This window comes from Heptranchias perlo, chromosome 11 (assembly GCF_035084215.1).
Source record: "Heptranchias perlo isolate sHepPer1 chromosome 11, sHepPer1.hap1, whole genome shotgun sequence".
Lineage (NCBI taxonomy): Eukaryota > Metazoa > Chordata > Chondrichthyes > Hexanchiformes > Hexanchidae > Heptranchias > Heptranchias perlo.
In genome coordinates, this window is record NC_090335.1 from 31,115,783 (window position 1) to 31,133,555 (window position 17,773).

A 17,773-nucleotide genomic window follows, 5' to 3' on the forward strand; every position below is an offset into this window, starting at 1 on the left:
CTGCTGTTCCAAAATGCTTCAAATTGGTAATTCTCCATGTTTCTAAATGTATCCATGACTAGGATTTAGTTGGGTTCCTACTGTATAATGTTATCATCTTACATAATAAATTTAGATAAACTAATTTCAGATGATTTAATTGTTTAATCTTCAGATCCCACAGTTCCTTTTTGCTAGTCTACTTGTCAATGATTATATAGACTTTTTGTTTGTTCATGTAATGAAAGTGGAATTTGCTGAAAAAGACAGTTCAAAATACTGACAAAAAAACACTAAGTCAAGCTTTATCTTATTTTTATGACAATACAAATTCTACCAAAGAGCATAGATGGAAAGTCAGTCTTAAAGTTGGCCTGTAGTTCTAATTCATTTACTTAGTGCTATCCCTGATGAGATGCTGTGTGCGAAAATCTAACCTCAGTCTATACTTGGTTTTGTTGTGGGTTCATGATATGCCTCTGTCTCTCATTCTCACATATCCTCTCACTCTCCCTTTCCATTCAAACTTGGCCAATGGTATTTGGTTGGTTGTCTGAATTTAACTTCCTTTCAATTACCACTAATACTGCTGTATGTGTCATTATATGTGTCATTACATTGCCAGCAGGGTTTGTGACAGTGTTTTAGTTTACACTGTCAGTTTCATTCTTGCTGACCTACAAAAGTACTACGTCAAAACTATTTTATTAAATATAATATTCCTGAAAGCTTCTGGTAAAACAACATACTGAGCATACATATGAAAATATTGTCATGATATTGCAGATGGCTGGTGCTGCACATAGACTCCTACTCTGGCATCAGGTAAAACACCGGGGCCGGAGACATTCCACCAGGCTCTTTGTATGGGATCTTTCCTTGCAAAGAATGCTACAGGTTTTGTCTTCTCTATGCAGTTGGTTAGATTGCACAGAGTATCAAGCATTCTCTTATTTAGTCTGGGTTTTTGTGTCTCTTTTTCAGATTTCTAAGGAGTCTAAGGTGTTGACATTAATGGTCACCTGGCAGCAAATATCCAGAAAGTATTCTACTAGGCTATCCTCTCCAGAATAAGCATACAAAGGAAAGAAAATTTATGGTCTTTTGGTCACTTCACCTCCACCCACAGCTTATATTTGCGTCACAAATGGGTTTCCCAATGGAAATGCCTAGAGATGTGAGCTTTTTGGAGGAGGATGACGCTGATTAGCAGTCCGTGCCCGCATGCAGCAAGACCTAGACAAATATCCAGGCTTGGGCTGATAAGTGGCAAGTAACATTCGTGCCAGACAAGTGCCAGGCAATGACCATCTCCAGCAAGAGAGAGTCTAACACCTCCCCTTGACATTCAACAGCATTACCATCACTGAATCCCCCCCCATCAACATCCTGGGGGTCACCATTGACCAGAAACTTAACTGGTCCAGCCACATAAATACTGTGGCTACAAGAGCAGGTCAGAGGCTGGGTATTCTGCGGCGAGTGACTCACCTCCTTACTCCCCAAAGCCTTTCCGCCATCTACAAGGCACAAGTCAGGAGTGTGATGGAATACTCTCCACTTGCCTGGATGAGTGCAGCTCCAACAACACTCAAGAAGCTCGACACCATCCAAGACAAAGCAGCCCGCTTGATTGGCACCTACCTGCCAATGACTGTAGTGAGCTGACTTTGTGTGTCCGGTTGAACAGGGAGCTTGATGCAGAGCTGTGTTATCTGCTGTAAGAGCACGTATGATCAGCCTAACACAGACAGTCACTGTGGTCTCAAGCCTGGCTCCATGCTTCTTCCAGACATGCTGAAAAGTGAACTTATAAGGAAGGTGCAGTGGAGTGGCCAATAGGGCCATCCTCCTCGCAGCATCACCTCCATTTCAGCTGTCATCAGACGGGTTGGTCAGATGCTGGGTTCCTCTGTCACTTATCTGAAGCTCTTACCTGCACATTGAGTATACTTAATTCCTCAATATCCCACCCATTCACCGGCCAATCCAAAAGTCTCCTCCATTGAGTGCTATTAACACATTACTATTCTGATGAGTTTTTCATTTCAAACTGACTTGCACCGGTATATGAAAATCAGCTCTCATGTGAGACACCCATCCATCAATAATGACACACATTTTCATGTGTGTGCTCTGTGTGTGAATTACCCAGAACATATTAAACTGGGCAATACTCTTATAGTTTGTGCAGGTGCATATCGTTAGAAGAATGAAGGAAGCCTATTGGATAGGTAATTTTATCTTTCTCATGAACATATTCATAGAATCACAGAAGTTTACAACATGGAAACAGGCCCTTCGGCCCAACATGTTCATGTCACCCAGTTTATACCACTAAGCTAGTCCCAATTGCCTGCACTTGGCCCATATCCCTCTATACCCATCTTACCCATGTAACTGTCCAAATGCTTTTTAAAAGACAAAATTGTACCCGCCTCTACTACTGCCTCTGGCAGCTCGTTCCAGACACTCACCACCCTTTGAGTGAAAAAATTGCCCCTCTGGACCCTTTTGTATCTCTCCCCTCTCACCTTAAATCTATGCCTCCTCGTTATAGACTCCCCTACCTTTGGGAAAAGATTTTGACTATCTACCTTATCTATGCCCCTCATTATTTTATAGACTTCTATAAGATCACCCCTAAACCTCCTACTCTCCAGGGAAAAAAGTCTCAGTCTATCCAACCTCTCCCTATAAGTCAAACCATCAAGTCCCGGTAGCATCCTAGTAAATCTTTTCTGCACTCTTTCTAGTTTAATAATATCCTTTCTATAATAGGGTGACCAGAACTGTATTCCAAGTGTGGCCTTACTAATGTCTTGTACAACTTCAATAAGACATCCCAACTCCTGTATTCAATGTTCTGACCAATGAAACCAAGCATGCTGAATGTCTTCTTCACCACCCTATCCACCTGTGACTCCACTTTCAAGGAGCTATGAAACTGTACTCCTAGATCTCTTTGTTCTATAACTCTCCCCAACGCCCTACCATTAACGGAGTAGGTCCTGGCCCGATTCGATCTACCAAAATGCATCACCTCACATTTATGTAAATTAAACTCCATCTGCCATTCATCGGCCCACTGGCCCAATTTATCAAGATCCCGTTGCAATCCTAGATAACCTTCTTCACTGTCCACAATGCCACCAATCTTGGAGTCATCTGCAAACTTACTAATCATGCCTCCTAAATTCTCATCCAAATCATTAATATAAATAACAAATAACAGCGGACCCAGCACCGATCCCTGAGGCACACCGCTGGTCACAGGCCTCCAGTTTGAAACACAACCCTCTACAACCACCCTCTGTCTTCTGTCGTCAATCCAATTTTGTATCCAATTGGCTACCTCACCTTGGATCCCGTGAGATTTAACCTTATGTAACAACCTCCCATGCGGTACCTTGTCAAAGGCTTTGCTAAAGTCCATGTAGACCACGTCTACTGCACAGCCCTCATCTATCTTCTTGGTTACCCCTTCAAAAAACTCAATCAAATTCGTGAGACATGATTTTCCTCTCACAAAACCATGCTGACTGTTCCTAATCAGTCCCTGCCTCTCCAAATGCCTGTAGATCCTGTCTCTCAGAATACCCTCTAACAACTTACCCACTACAGATGTCAGGCTCACCGGTCTGTAGTTCCCAGGCTTTTCCCTGCCGCCCTTCTTAAACAAAGGCACAACATTTGCTACCCTCCAATCTTCAGGCAATATTCAATGTTAGTTCCAAGGCATAAAAGTGTACCTTTAAGCAAAATAATAGCATCTGCCTGGCTTTGTTCTCAGCTTTGGTTACCCTTCTTGCAATCTGGCATGATTGATGGAATCATTTGTACTTTCATTTTTATTGGAGATGGAGGAGGGCATGTTTCTCTTGGAAGTTGCGAGCACCCACTGGTAGTCTATGTGGGAAACCCTGTAATGGTAATGATCTGTAACGATACTGGAATGGAGGATTTTGAAGTGACTGTTTCAGATCCGGAGCTGAAATCACTGTGTTCAGTTATGCCAGGAATCATATACAGACATAAAACCTGTGTATTTAAGGAATGTATGGTTTGAAATGTTCTATTTATTTTCAATAGTCTGTATAGATAATCTGCATTTTTTTACTGTCAAAGGGAATGTTCTAAGGCACATGTGCTTGCAGGTAAAAAATAATAATTGCATTTTCTTATCCTCCAGATATTTCCAAAAGAGTTGGAGCAGTTTGATACAAATATTCAGCAAATGCTGGATGTACTGGAAGCAGAAATACAACAAGGAGAGCTTCTGAAGGAAGGGGACTTTGAGAAAGAGATGGTTAGTTGAATACAAGTTACATAGTAGCAGTATGAGGTCTAGCTATGTGACCAAGTACCTAGTTGATGGCTGACCTGCCAATTGGACATTATGCAAAAGATTAAAGGTGTCTCAATTGGAGTCATCAACATAATGAAAAATGATGGCTCGTGCAGAATTGATATTTTGTCACTAGGTGTCACTAGCATATTCACAAATGCTGTTTCTTGTTAAATTACGAAAGAGCAAGCAGTCCTGAGGTTGAGATGGCTTATCTGAACTGCTGTAACTTTGTTCTTACAGTTGCAAAATCACCGAACCTCTCAGCAGTCTCACTGACTTGCAACCATCTTTTAGCTGTGCATTGTTACGACTATTCCAAAATATATCAACCCCTTGACTTCTTATTTGGTTTGCATTTTGATATGGGGAGAGGGAGGCAGTTGTTACATTATTTATTACAGCACTTCTCAACAAAAATCTGCCTCTAAAAGTTCAATGTTTGTCAACACTAAAGATACTTGTGACAAAACTGCTTCAGTCCTACAACATGATGTTAGTGTAATGTATAACATAACCAGTAAGTGACCTTGCATGCTACTTCATTGTTTTAAGAAAACAAAATACTAAATTTTTACCACAGGGAACATTATTAAATCAAACATCCCTGGAAGTAAAGGAATATTAAAAGAAAATTTCTGTATGAAAACATCTTTCTTGTAGTTACTCCACTGTTATAGACGTCAAAATGGTAAATGATGTTTCACCAACAAACATAAGTCACTGACATATGTTGCAGTGTGAGAACATAGTATTTTTTAGGAACAGGATAAGGTCATTAGGTTCAACAAGCCAGTCCCTTCTGGCAAAGTTATGATGGCGGAGCGGGAGCAGCTCAGAGGAATTCCTGGACTTAGTTTTGTTCTATAATTTTGCAAACACGTTTTGTTCTTAAAGAAAATACATATTGTTTTTTAAAAGCCCACTGTCATAACTTATATATGGATATAATTTCTCTTAAATTTGCAAGTCTGTGCTCAATTTGTACTTACCAAAAATAAAGTTTCTTGTGCTAGATTCCTTTCATTCAAGCACAATTTTAAGTGCTTGCTACATTTTATATTTTTCTCAGTTTTATCTAATTACAGATCATTTGATAGTCATACTTTTTAAAAATGCCCTCTTATCTGTTGACTTTGCTTTAATATTAGGGTGTTACTGATAGAAAGGCTGTTGAACTTGTAAGAAGTTGAAATTATTTAGGTGCCAAATTACATTTCCATAACAAGATAACAGGACAGTATTTTTCCACCAACTGCAGAAGTAGAGAACAATTTCTCTTACAATAATACCAGAATGATACCAGTCTGAAAGGGTTAAATTATGATGACAGGTTGTATAGACTAGGCTTGTATTCCCTTGAATATAGAAGATTAAGGGGTGATCTCAATGCATTTAAGAGGATTAAAGGATTTGATAGGGTGACTAGAGAGAAACTGTTTCTTCTGGTGGGAGAGGCCGGAACAAGGGGGCATAACTTTAAAATCAGGCTGTTGAGGGGTGATATCAGGAAACACTTCTTCACACAAAGGGTAGTGGAAATCTGGAACTCTGGCAATCTCTCCCCTAAAAAGCTGTTGAGGCTAGGTCAATTCAAAATTTCAAAACTGTGACTGATGGATTTTTGTAAGGTTATTGAGGGATATGGAACCAAGGCAGGTAAATGGAGTTAAGATACAGATCAGCCATGATCTAATTAAACGGCAGAACAGGGTCTCGGGGCTGAATGGCTGACTCCTGTTCCTAATATCTGTGCTATTACAGAAATAAACAAGAAAAGTGGTAAAAGAACTGGAACTGGACAAAAACACAGAGAAAAAGAGAACAAAGCATTTGGAGAGCACACAGAAGGAAGAAAGCTAGAAGCATATAGCAAAATCAGCATGAGATCACAAATTTGGTAAATTCTGTACATTAAAAAAGAATGTGCAGAATTTAGTTCATGAGCAAATATATACTTGGGAAATTATAAAGCAAAATGTTGCTAAGCTCTGCAAAAGGAAAAGGCCAAAGTGTGGCAAGTAACTATTTTGTCATATCTAAGTAGAAACTGTTCAACAGCATCTTTTGCCGAGTGTGACGAGGTCCAAGACCTTTGGGTAATTGTTGACTTGCATACAAATGACACATATTCCATTAACACCACAGTTTAGTTCAATTACTTTGCTTATTCAGCCAGCACAGAACAAACTACACAATATACTTTAACCTTGTGCATGGAGCATTTTACATTTCAGTGAAAAGCAATACATTTGGTAATTGTTCTCTCGCTGTTATTTCAGAATTGAAAACTCAATTGCAGAACCAAATATCTCTTGAGCAGCAAATTAAAGTTGAACCCTTTTTACGATACAGAGTGTGAAATCTCTACTGCTAATAATTTTAGTGAAATTATTGGTGTGATTACAGGATGCTAACCTTTTTTGCTAAAATTATCAACAGGAACAATTTTACCTCCAGTGTTCCACATTTTTTTTGCTCTCGGAAAGAGAGGAGTTTTGTGTTATTTTCATCACAATGGCATAATTTTCAAGTAACGTGATGTTTTAACATATTTACATATGCAAATGATAAAAATTGCCACTTTTTTAATGAAATAGTACTCCATTATAAAATACTTTGCAGTAACTAGACCCTTTTCAAACTAAAACCTGAGGAATACTTGTGATCCGAGTTCCTTTTACTTTACTGATTGACCCTTAGCATTGTGAATTAGTTTTCAATTACCCAAACTCATTTCACATAGAAACTTACAGCTGCCGAAAAGAGAGACATTCAACCCATCAGTCTGTGCTGGATTCATATTCACAGATGAAAGGACCAGGTTCTAATTCACTCTGCCACACAATTCCCTCAATTTAAAAGATCAATTTTATTTTGATGGATATTACTACTAATATTGCTCCTTTATATCACAGTTCCACTGATTTGTGTAAAACAGCCACTGCAGTAATACTAAATGTTCCAGCCAGGTCCTCATCGTTCCTGAATTGTTCTTCAGATTCGAGCTGACCATTGCTTGTGAGAACTGTATTTATTTCTAACACAATGGAAATTTTGTGTGGTTGCTCAGTACTTGTTCAGACCTTCATTAAGGGGATGATTGTAGGTTTTATGGGCTGGTATGAAACACAGATCAAGTACCTGCTGCAAACTCCTCAGCAGCAATAGTTTCAAGTGTTGCTACTGAGAGTGGAAGGCAGCAAATGAAAAGTTATCACTGCAGAAGGATATATGCTATTGTTTTCAAATTGTGACCTATTTGTTTCATGCAATTCTTATCAATACTGCAGAGTGAAGATGATGAGGGGAGAATGAATGAACTGATGAAAAGGGGAGACACTTTGCAACAAAATGTCATGAATGAGAGAAAGCGAGAAGAAATTAGAATGAAACAACAAATGCTGCAGACTAAATTTAACATTCTCAAGGTATGAGAATGGCCTCCTTCTGTGCCATAAATTTTCTATGTTTCTATGATCACTCAACAGTACCTGAAACAAAGTCACTTGCAAACTCTCTCAGAATACGAGGAAAGAAATATAGTTTTATGTTTTGGTGTATTGGAATGCTTATGTTCTGCTTTTTTTGATTTTTTTTTGGTATATTCCTATCAGAATTCTGTACTTTGTTGGGACAACATAAATCTCTGCAGATATCCTTTCAAGATGAGTTATCCACTACTAGCACAAAAAAAAAATTCAAGTGATATATTGTATGGTTATTTCTCAAAACTGCACTTTTTCCTGAAGGTCCTAGAGTTGAAACTGAGTATACAGGCATTAGGTAGAATCTGGCTGGAAACCTAAGATTACAAATGTAATACTTTATTTAACATAGCCTCTTGATTTTATCTTTCCTCCACAGAAAAATTAAAACAAAAATTTGGCATAATGCAAAAGTAGCAGATCTAAGTTATAGCCTTTCAAGTAAAATGAAGACATGCTCCATTTTTTTCTGCAAAAATTGCAACTCAAAATTGCAAAATGTTAGAATTTCAGAGGATGAATCAAGAATACATCTCGTGTGCAATTTGAGCATCAAAATCATTTACACTGTATTGTCCAATGATAGTAGGTTAATGTTGTATGGTCCGCTCTAAATAGCTTAGCCATTACTGCTGATGTAAAGGCTTACACTGGGGATAATGGTGAGAAAGGTGAAGACAAAAATCAGGATTGTGATTTAGTATATGTATGTTTCCTGATAGTTCGCAATTCCAACATATGTTTCTTGGGAGGGTTTCTGTATGTTAAAGCACAAAAGGTGGGTGAAACAGTATTTAACCTTATTAATACCATCATAATTACTGGTTCAGAGGACAAGCAATTATGGTTCTGCTTTTGCATCGCATGGTTGGTGCATTACTTCCATCCTTATAATTTGGGGATAGGAGCTGAGCAGGAAGCAGCTGATATGACAGAAGTTTCTTCTAAATTCACAGCACAATGGGGGATTGCATTCTCTTTTCCCTGATGTGGACTTGGATGAGGACGGTGAGCAGTAATAGGCTGTCACGAATGTAAGGTTGCACCGAAAGCTCACTGTCTGCTAATCATTGGGTATACCATCCCAAAATATGCTGCTGAACAGTACCTTGGAGGCTGTGATTTAGCAGGAAGATAGTGACAAGCCGTGCCATTTCCTACAGAATGATCTCCAGACATTTACAAACTGGATGGCACAGCAAGTAGCCATCAAGGTTACCTTAGTCTTCAATTCTTATCCTTCCAGTTCTTTCCAGGCTCATGCTGAGGAAATCTTCCAGTTTGCTTCTGTTGGATGCAGGAGGTCCAACGTTTTCTTAACATTCGCTACTGAGCAACAATGTGAGATGACTACAGTTTTATTGCACTGCTGGATTTCACAAGTACAAGTGGTATTTTATTGCAAGCATATAGCCGTACAGGCCTCCCCATAATACTGTGGCCTAAATGCTAAAAAAGGGATTCTACTCTGTTACTGTGAAGCTCATTTGCAATCAGCAAACAGAATCGTGAAGATCAATGCTTGCACTTCAGGGGCTTATATACATTTAATTTGCACCAGTCATTTGAAGGGGAAGGTAAAGTGGAAGGATGGCTCATGGGGGACAGACACTACCCTCTTCATGACACTTTTGTGCTAGTCATAGACAGAGGAAGGGCGCAGACACAACACTGCCCATGCAGCAACCAGGGTCATCATTGAACATACCATTGAATAGCTCAGGGTGCATTATAGTGCAGCCCCCAATGGTCTCCAGGATCATTGTTGTGCCCTATGTATCCCATTACTTTGTTCCTCTGGGGTTAAGCCTCTTTATAGAGCAATCAGAATCAAAGAAGCATAACAGCACAATATATAGTGCACCAACAGCTACAATATGTTTTAGCTTTACCTTCCTTACACCATGACAAACTTACTGTCTAGTGGCTGAAGATGGATGAGTACTGCATCTTGTGCTGTGTATGATATAGAACAATGGCACTCCTAAACTGCACATATGCATCCAATCTCTCTTTCATCTGTTAACTTTGGCAGTCCATGGGGAGAAATTTTCTCTGTATATTTTGTGCAATGAAATAATAAACCTGTTTATAAAGAGTGAATTTATGATTTTAATGTATAAATGAGTGATTATGACAGCATATGATGTGTTATGCATAACACAATGTTATATTTATACAGCGTGTTTAATTTGTATTTTTTCTAGCAGTTAAATCAAAAATCAATAAGCTAGTGCTGATTTGAGGCAATTTTACCAATGCAGATTTAGTGAGAGGTTGCAGATTATCATATATGCTAACATCCTTTGAAACAATTCAAAATCTGCAAAAAAAACATGAAGCAGCCAAGCCAGGCCTTTGGTATATGGAACTCTCTCCTTCAAAAGGCTTTGATTGCTGGAGCAATAGATTTTTGTTAGGTGAGAGTATCAAGTGATATGGAGCAAAGGCGGGTAAATGGAGTTGAGGTACAGATCAGCCATGATCTAATTGAATGGCCTACTCCTGTTCCTATCTTCCTATTTTCCTGTAATATTTATGCAGTTTCATTCTTTGCTGCTTCTGAGGGCTGATGATGTAAATGAGTACAAGTTGTTTACGTGGTAGATTACTGTCACAAACACACAGTCATTGTTCTGCCATTTTTCTAAACTTTTTCAACCCAATTCTGCGTTGATCCTGTTTGAAACATGGGTATGAATGGATTTGTGATTAGGTTGCAGAAATGGAAATGCTCGATTTCCCGAATCTAAGGTTGGGCATAAAGGGAATCATTTTTCGAGTTTGTGCTGCCAGTTGGAACCTCAACTGCTGGCAACACAAATCGGAAAATCATAGGTGCACTCCCTACGATTTTCCTGTCAATTTCAATTTGCAATCACAGTAGCCATGCTAAAGTAGTTAATTTTCATTAAATCAATGTGCGGTGCAGTATCATACATGACTATTTCTTTATTGACAATGTGTTGCGTTAAAGAAACTACATGTATTCCACATGGTAGATAATTAATTAATTTGATATGTGAGATTCTACTGTAGTAAGCAATTACACAGTCTTTGCAGGAAAACTATATGAAGATTGGCCGTGTCTGCTATTTGAAGCACAGCAGGCACTTCATAACCCTCCTTTACATAATCATTATATCTCATGGTAAAGGCACAGCAGTGAATGCTAGAGATAAGAGCCCAGTAACTATTCAACAGTTAAATAGTGACTAATTTTTAATCTGAAGCCTTTTGAAAGTTATCACTGTTTTGATAGCTTAATTATCGATGATCAAACTGCCCAATTAGGAGGTGGACATTGTACATTTTGGATCCAACAATTCAAGTACACTTTCAGAATAAATTCACATCAAAAATAATGATTGATAAATGCCATAAGCACAGGGTTGATCTCTCGCATCACAGAGTTTCTCACCTTCACGTTTGTCAAGATCTGACACAGTGCTGTGACATGAAATAGTAAGATATGGGTTCAGGCTTGTTCCGTTTCACTGTGCCATGGACTGATCATATGTGGGTTACTGATCATAGTTTGCACATGGTAGGTTCTCAACTGCAGGAGGCACTGAATATATTCAATATAGGCACTTTTTCATGGGGAGGAGAAATCAGTGAGAAAGTCACTTGGACAAATCTCATGCACCCCTTAGTTACTGACTTAAGAGAAGCATCGACAGAAACATCGACAGGGAATTAGGGGTTACGGGGAGCGGGCAGGAAATTGGACATGAATTTAGATTTGAGGTTAGGATCAGATCAGCCATGATCTTATTGAATGGCGGAGCAGGCTCGAGGGGCCGATTGGCCTACTCCTGCTCCTATTTCTTATGTAAACCTGAGATACCTTCCCTGTCATTTTGGCTGGAGATAGGAGTGTAGCCTGGCAAAGTTGTGAGGGAGAAAGTGAAAATTAAAAACAAATGTAAAAAAAAACTGGAGAAGCTTTAGAGTTATTTACTCTTCAGCAAACATCTCAACAGAATAAATCATCCTGGTAACAACACCGACAACTGAATAAATGATCTTTAACAAAACCTTCAAAATGGGTCACAGAGGAAAAAAATAATATGGTATGAACAGTTTTGTGAATTTATGATGAACATTACTGATGTTTTGTGCTGTTATTGTGTGCTGACTATCAAAGAGTAATTGTTGAAATTTTAAACAGGATTTGAGATCTATTCGGAGGAAAAAGGCTCTGGAGATTTCTCCTCATTGGTATCAGTACAAGAAGCAGTCTGACAACCTTTTGCAGTGGTTGGATGACATTGAGAAAAGGTTAGCCAGTCTTCCAGAACCCAAAGATGACCAGAAGATGAAGGTAACATTCTTTCAGAAACAGGTGTTTGCATTTCTCTCTTGCTTCCCAGATTATAAAAACGTTGGTTGGTTCGAAATGAAGATGTGGATACAGGTGTTACTCTTGTAAGGTAGATCCTGAGTCCTGAATGCATTTTTTCTAGTCAGATTGTTTAATCAGCATCTACTGAGCTTTTGATTGCAGCCTGTATCTTACTGATAAAGGAACCTGAATGTGTAGTAGAGATTGCTTTTTCCTTGTACCTGAAATCCGCTGTTGCTTATAATTTAAAATTTTATGATAATATTGCTGCATCTCTTAAGTCTGGATATTAACAAAAGTTCTACGGGGTGAAGATTTTGAAGGAGTAAGTTAACTGATTTTTGGATTTAATGACTTGTTATTGTTTCCAATAGACATCTTTTTGAGATGTTTAAGTTGCTGCAAGTTCTATCTTACAGCACACATAGATCCGAGAATAGAGATTTCCTGACTCACATTCTTAGGACAGAGATCTTTCTCAGAATTGCAATTCTCATTTGTGGTACCTCATGTAATTGGGATCTTTGTGATTTTTTAAAATTGATTATTTATTTCAGAAAACTGATTGATTATTGTCCTTAGACTAGTAATAATTAAAGGACAGTTATACAATCCCTGTGCTGTCTGAATATAAATGTGTCATTACCACTGAATCCACTCTGCCACTTGTTTGCTCAGAGCATATTTCACTGCTGTCATTGCCACATCTCTGTTGATTTATTTACACATGGCAGAATCATTGTTTCTTTATGATCCATAATTTTCATTTGCTTCTTTACTTTCTTTGTCATTTTGATTGACAAACTTGTAAAAACTTTGAAAGTAAACAGACTATTTTTATAAACAAGGTAAAAAAATGAAAACTTTACAATCAATAGCTTGACTAATGGAGAAAAATGGGGAATGCTTATGCTATAGGGAGGTATTTGGTTCTTTGTTAAATTTAAACAAATTATTTCAAATTTAAGGAAACGTTTAAGACAATGCTTATTATGGTGCAAGGACTCTAAATTTTGAAAAGGTTATGACTAATTTTGATATCACTATCCAGATTCGTAACTTTGACATTAAGAAGGCAATGTCCTTTATAGAGTTTTACAATTGCATTTGGACCAGCAGTTCCCAGCCAAGAATCACAAAAGTTGACTCCAGCTGAAGCAAACTTAATGTGAGCTTATCGAAAGAGCTCAGATATGCCGACCCTGCACTTAACCAGGTGGAGTGGTGGCGACCTGCTATAAGTACAGCAGTTGATTGTTTTTTGATAGCCACGTTGGCAATTCACCACCACCAAGCAGCTGGTTGAGAGAAGGCTGAGCCTATCACACATACATGTGAGCACTAGCTGAATCTGGCCTCTGCCAGGGAGTCCGATGTCTCACTTTGGAGGTGTGGGCTGAGGCTTTCTTTATGTCACAGGCAAGCCGCTTAGGCTTTATTTGAATATTCCAAATGGTTGTAACTTAAATGCACCAAGTGATGTGGTGCTACTGAGCCACATAAAGCAGAACGTCCTAGGTTCTGTTTGTTTGGAGTTAATTGGAGTTGGGGCAGATGTTGGGGCACTACAATTGGCCTCAGCAGCCTGAGCTAGGGATGGGTCAGAGACTGCTCCCAATTTCTTTCCCAGTACCCCTGCTAGAAAGTGCACAGATGGACATCGGACGAAGATAGCATTGCGGTGGGCTGTTGTCCCCTCCATGGTCCGATACCGTGCCAGCGCACTCAGTCTCGGTTCACACGTGAAGATTGGCAACTTGGGTGAGCTTCTGCAGAGCTATTGGATTCAGCGCCTTTAAGAAAGCAGGGGAGAGGTTTTTTTTTTAAATCTCATGTTATTTTGGACATTGCCTTTTTAACCAGTTATATGGTAAAATTACAAAGTGCTCATGGAAGAATAAGAACTCTGAAGTTGAAAATGTTTAATTTCAGTTTCATTGTTTAGCTTTTCTTCAATAAGATGACACAATAGCTAGCTAACTGCACCGGGGTCCTATGGTTTTGCTCACTAGGAGATGGATGCTGAACTGGAAGAGAAGAGAGGACACCTGAATGCAGTGTGCAGGCAAGCGCAGAGCCTGTCAAAGGAAGGAGCTGCCAAGGCACTGGAGCTGCACCTGTTCCAGCTCAACAAACGCTGGCGTGAAATTGAGAACAAATTTGCTCAATATCGAAGATTGAACTATGCACAAATTGTGAGTTTCCCAAAGCAAGCTTTCAGCGTTTGCTTGCAGTGTTTGCTAAGATGGACCCATGCATAAAGAGAGTGATTTTTTTTTAATGGCTGTGTTGTGTTTGCTTGAAAGCAAATGCAACTTTATGAGTTTGTATCAGATGCTCCATCTTTGCAAAATGATTTTTTCCTAAACCGATATATCCAGGGTTTGTAAAACACGAGTATTCAAAAGCTAAAACTTAAGAATGGCAAGTTTCTGGTTAACACAGAGGAAAAATACATGATTTCTTTTTTAATTTGCCTCATCTTCTCATAACCATCCAAAATCTGAGCAGCATATTTGAAGACTGAATTGATGCAGCATTCGATAACCCAGTTAAGTACCGATCATGTAAAGGGTTCATTCCATGCAACTTTTTTTTTGGATAAGTGGTTTTTAATGGTTATTTTTCAGAATATAGAAATATTGAAGGTCCTTGTCTTCCTTGGTATTCACTTCCTCCTATAATCCATAGGTTTTTAAAATTACATTTTCCCTCCTACTGTTATGAACTTTGGTGGTGTTCTGCACTTTGGGCCTTGGCCCTTCATTGGGTTTCTCAATAAAAACACAAGAAGCATGTATTTCTTCCTTAGCATGAGAAATCTGTCCAAGTACAGAGGAGCATCCCAATGTCTGATTTGTCTATTCATATTCTGTCTAACTTTCTTGGCTGTGAGCACAAGTAACTATATGACATTTCAGTAAGCGATATTTGTGCACTGAAAGTATTTGATGTTCAAATTTTAAGAAATTTTAACCAAATACCATTATGAAATATATCATTGGAAAACAGAAATTTTATTTTTTTAACTGGCTTTTCACCCAGAAATAAGTTGAATATTGACTCTTTGATCCTGTGTGCTATTTAAATAGATAGCTTAAGTACTGCTTTAGATAGTCCCTTGATTATAACAGTGCTGGTGACTCCTATAAGTTGTCGGAGCATCTTACATTCAGGAGTATGTCCATACTCCCCAATTATATGAGAGTGTAACCTGGGGTACAACAGATCTCATATGGCCGAGAAATTGGACACGCGCCCAAAATTTGGAACGAGTCAATAAAGCGACTGCATTGCGTGCCGTTCCCTTTCAGCCTGAGGGCCAATCAATATTGGTCCTAGGGCCTTATTTGAATTAAACAGACAAGCTGCGGACGCCAATCGGGCGGCTTGATGGGGCTCGCCGGTCGGGCCCTGTTGAATTTCGTCCGGTTTCAGCGTTGAGATGGCCTACAGGTAAGCCCTGGGAGTGGGAGGGGAGGTGAAGAGATGGGGGGTGGGGGGTGAGGCCGAGCCCGGGCGGCCCGTAGTATTTTTGTGGCGCCATGAGGAGCACTCTTGTAACTTTTAAAAAGTTTTCTGGCCATTTTTTGAGCGGCTTCCAGCAGTCCCTTTAAGGACCACTGGTTAGGCCGTTCAAGGCCCAGTACAACTGGGCGGAGCATGCGTGGCACAAGATTTGCCTATTTGTACATCATTTTCAATCAGGGTCCTACAACCAGCTTGAGGATCCCAATTTGCACATGCAAGGTGCCCAATGCCTGTTTCAGGCAGGCGCACTGCACACCAAAAAGTTGTCTGCTACTGGTGGAGATTGACAATTGTAAACAATTTTACAACACCAAGTTATAGTCCAGCAATTTTATTTTAAATTCACAAGCTTTCGGAGGCTTCCTCCTTCGTCAGGTGAACGATGTGAAAATCATTCACATCGTTCACCTGACGAAGGAGGAAGCCTCCGAAAGCTTGTGAATTTAAAATAAAATTGCTGGACTATAACTTGGTGTTGTAAAATTGTTTACAACTGGTGGAGATTGAACATGGGAGATCACAACCCAAAATTGATCTCTCCATCCTTCATTTTACACCCAAAAAGCAGGCAAAATGATGCTGAATTTCTCCCCCCTTGTCTTTCACACATGCCCTCACATGTTCTTGTATAATCTTATCGAAGGTAGACTGAGAAACATTTTATTAAGATCAGGCCAGTTACGATTTATTAAAGTGCTTTATTTTACAGATAGCAAGTGAAAGTACAGAGTAGCAGTTGTAACCAAATCTCTCCCTGATTCAGCAAACTACGAAAACCTCTTTGACAACAACAATAATATGCAACGCTTCTCCTATTAAGGGTCTTGCTTAACTTTTCCAGATCAATCTTCTGATCCTGATTAGCTCTGGACTTAAGATGGACAACTTTCCCTTCACTAGACCAGGCTTCCCCCCAGATCTACCTTGCTCACTGACTCCCTGGGCTCAATTTTAAAATCAAATTGCGGGGGTGAGGGGGCTGCGAAAATGGCGAAAATCCTGAGCGGGTTCGTAAGCCGGCTCCAACCCGCCGACTTCCGGGTTCCCCACAGACGCGCCTGTGTGCACGCGCGCTTCACGATCCGGAAGTCGATAGTTGAAGAACCAGTACTTCAGGCACTTTATTTCTGACGTGGTAGATAGTTGAAACGATTTTAAACTTAGCTGGGCGGCTTTCCCACGGCTTCCGATTCATACCTGGTGAAACCCGGAGTGAAGGGCCGGATCAGGCAAAAATAAACAAAATAAATTAAATAAAAAACCATTGCACAAAGTTAAAACACAAAATCAACCTACCTTTCCACCCTCCTCCAATGTCCGATTCTCTCAGCCTCCGATGCCCCCCTCCCGATGTCCCTCTCCCCCACCCAATGTCCCTCTGCCATCACTCCCACTTCCCCCCCCCCCCCATGTCCCTCTCCAATTTCCCTCTCTCCCCCCGATCTTCCACTCTTTTCCACCCCGATCTTCCACTCTTACTCCCCCCGATCTTCCACTCTTTTCCACCCCGATCTTCCACTCTTTTCCACCCGATCTTCCATTCTTTTCCACCCGATCTTCCATTCTTTTCCACCCCGATCTTCCATTCTTTTCCACCCGATCTTCCACTATTTTCCACCCCGATCTTCCATTCTTTTCCACCCGATCTTCCACTCTTTTCCACCCCGATCTTCCACTCTTTTCCACCCGATCTTCCATTCTTTTCCACCCGATCTTCCATTCTTTTCCACCCGATCTTCCACTCTTTTCCACTCCGATCTTCCACTCTTTTCCACCCGATCTTCCACTCTTTTCCACCCGATCTTCCACTCTTTTCCACCCCGATCTTCCACTCTTTTCCACCCCGATCTTCCACTCTTTTCCACCCCGATCTTCCACTCTTTTCCACCCCGATCTTCCACTCTTTTCCACCCCGATCTTCCACTCTTTTCCACCCGATCTTCCATTCTTTTCCACCCGATCTTCCACTCTTTTCCACCCGATCTTCCACTCTTTTCCACCCCGATCTTCCACTCTTTTCCACCCGATCTTCCACTCTTTTCCACCCGATCTTCCATTCTTTTCCACCCCGATCTTCCA

General features: G+C 39.9%; 1 protein-coding gene across 13 annotated transcripts in view; it reads left to right on the plus strand.

The window, feature by feature from the left end:
* The window catches only part of dmd (dystrophin), a 1,591,310-nt gene that overhangs the window by 845,960 nt on the left and 727,577 nt on the right, over positions 1-17,773 (plus strand). For all 13 annotated transcript variants that reach the window (XM_067992781.1, XM_067992785.1, XM_067992782.1 and 10 more), the window contains 4 exons: positions 4,172-4,288; positions 7,621-7,758; positions 11,990-12,142; positions 14,176-14,358. In XM_067992781.1, coding sequence (XP_067848882.1) covers positions 4,172-4,288; positions 7,621-7,758; positions 11,990-12,142; positions 14,176-14,358 — 591 coding nt within the window. The remainder of the gene's footprint in view (positions 1-4,171; positions 4,289-7,620; positions 7,759-11,989; positions 12,143-14,175; positions 14,359-17,773) is intronic.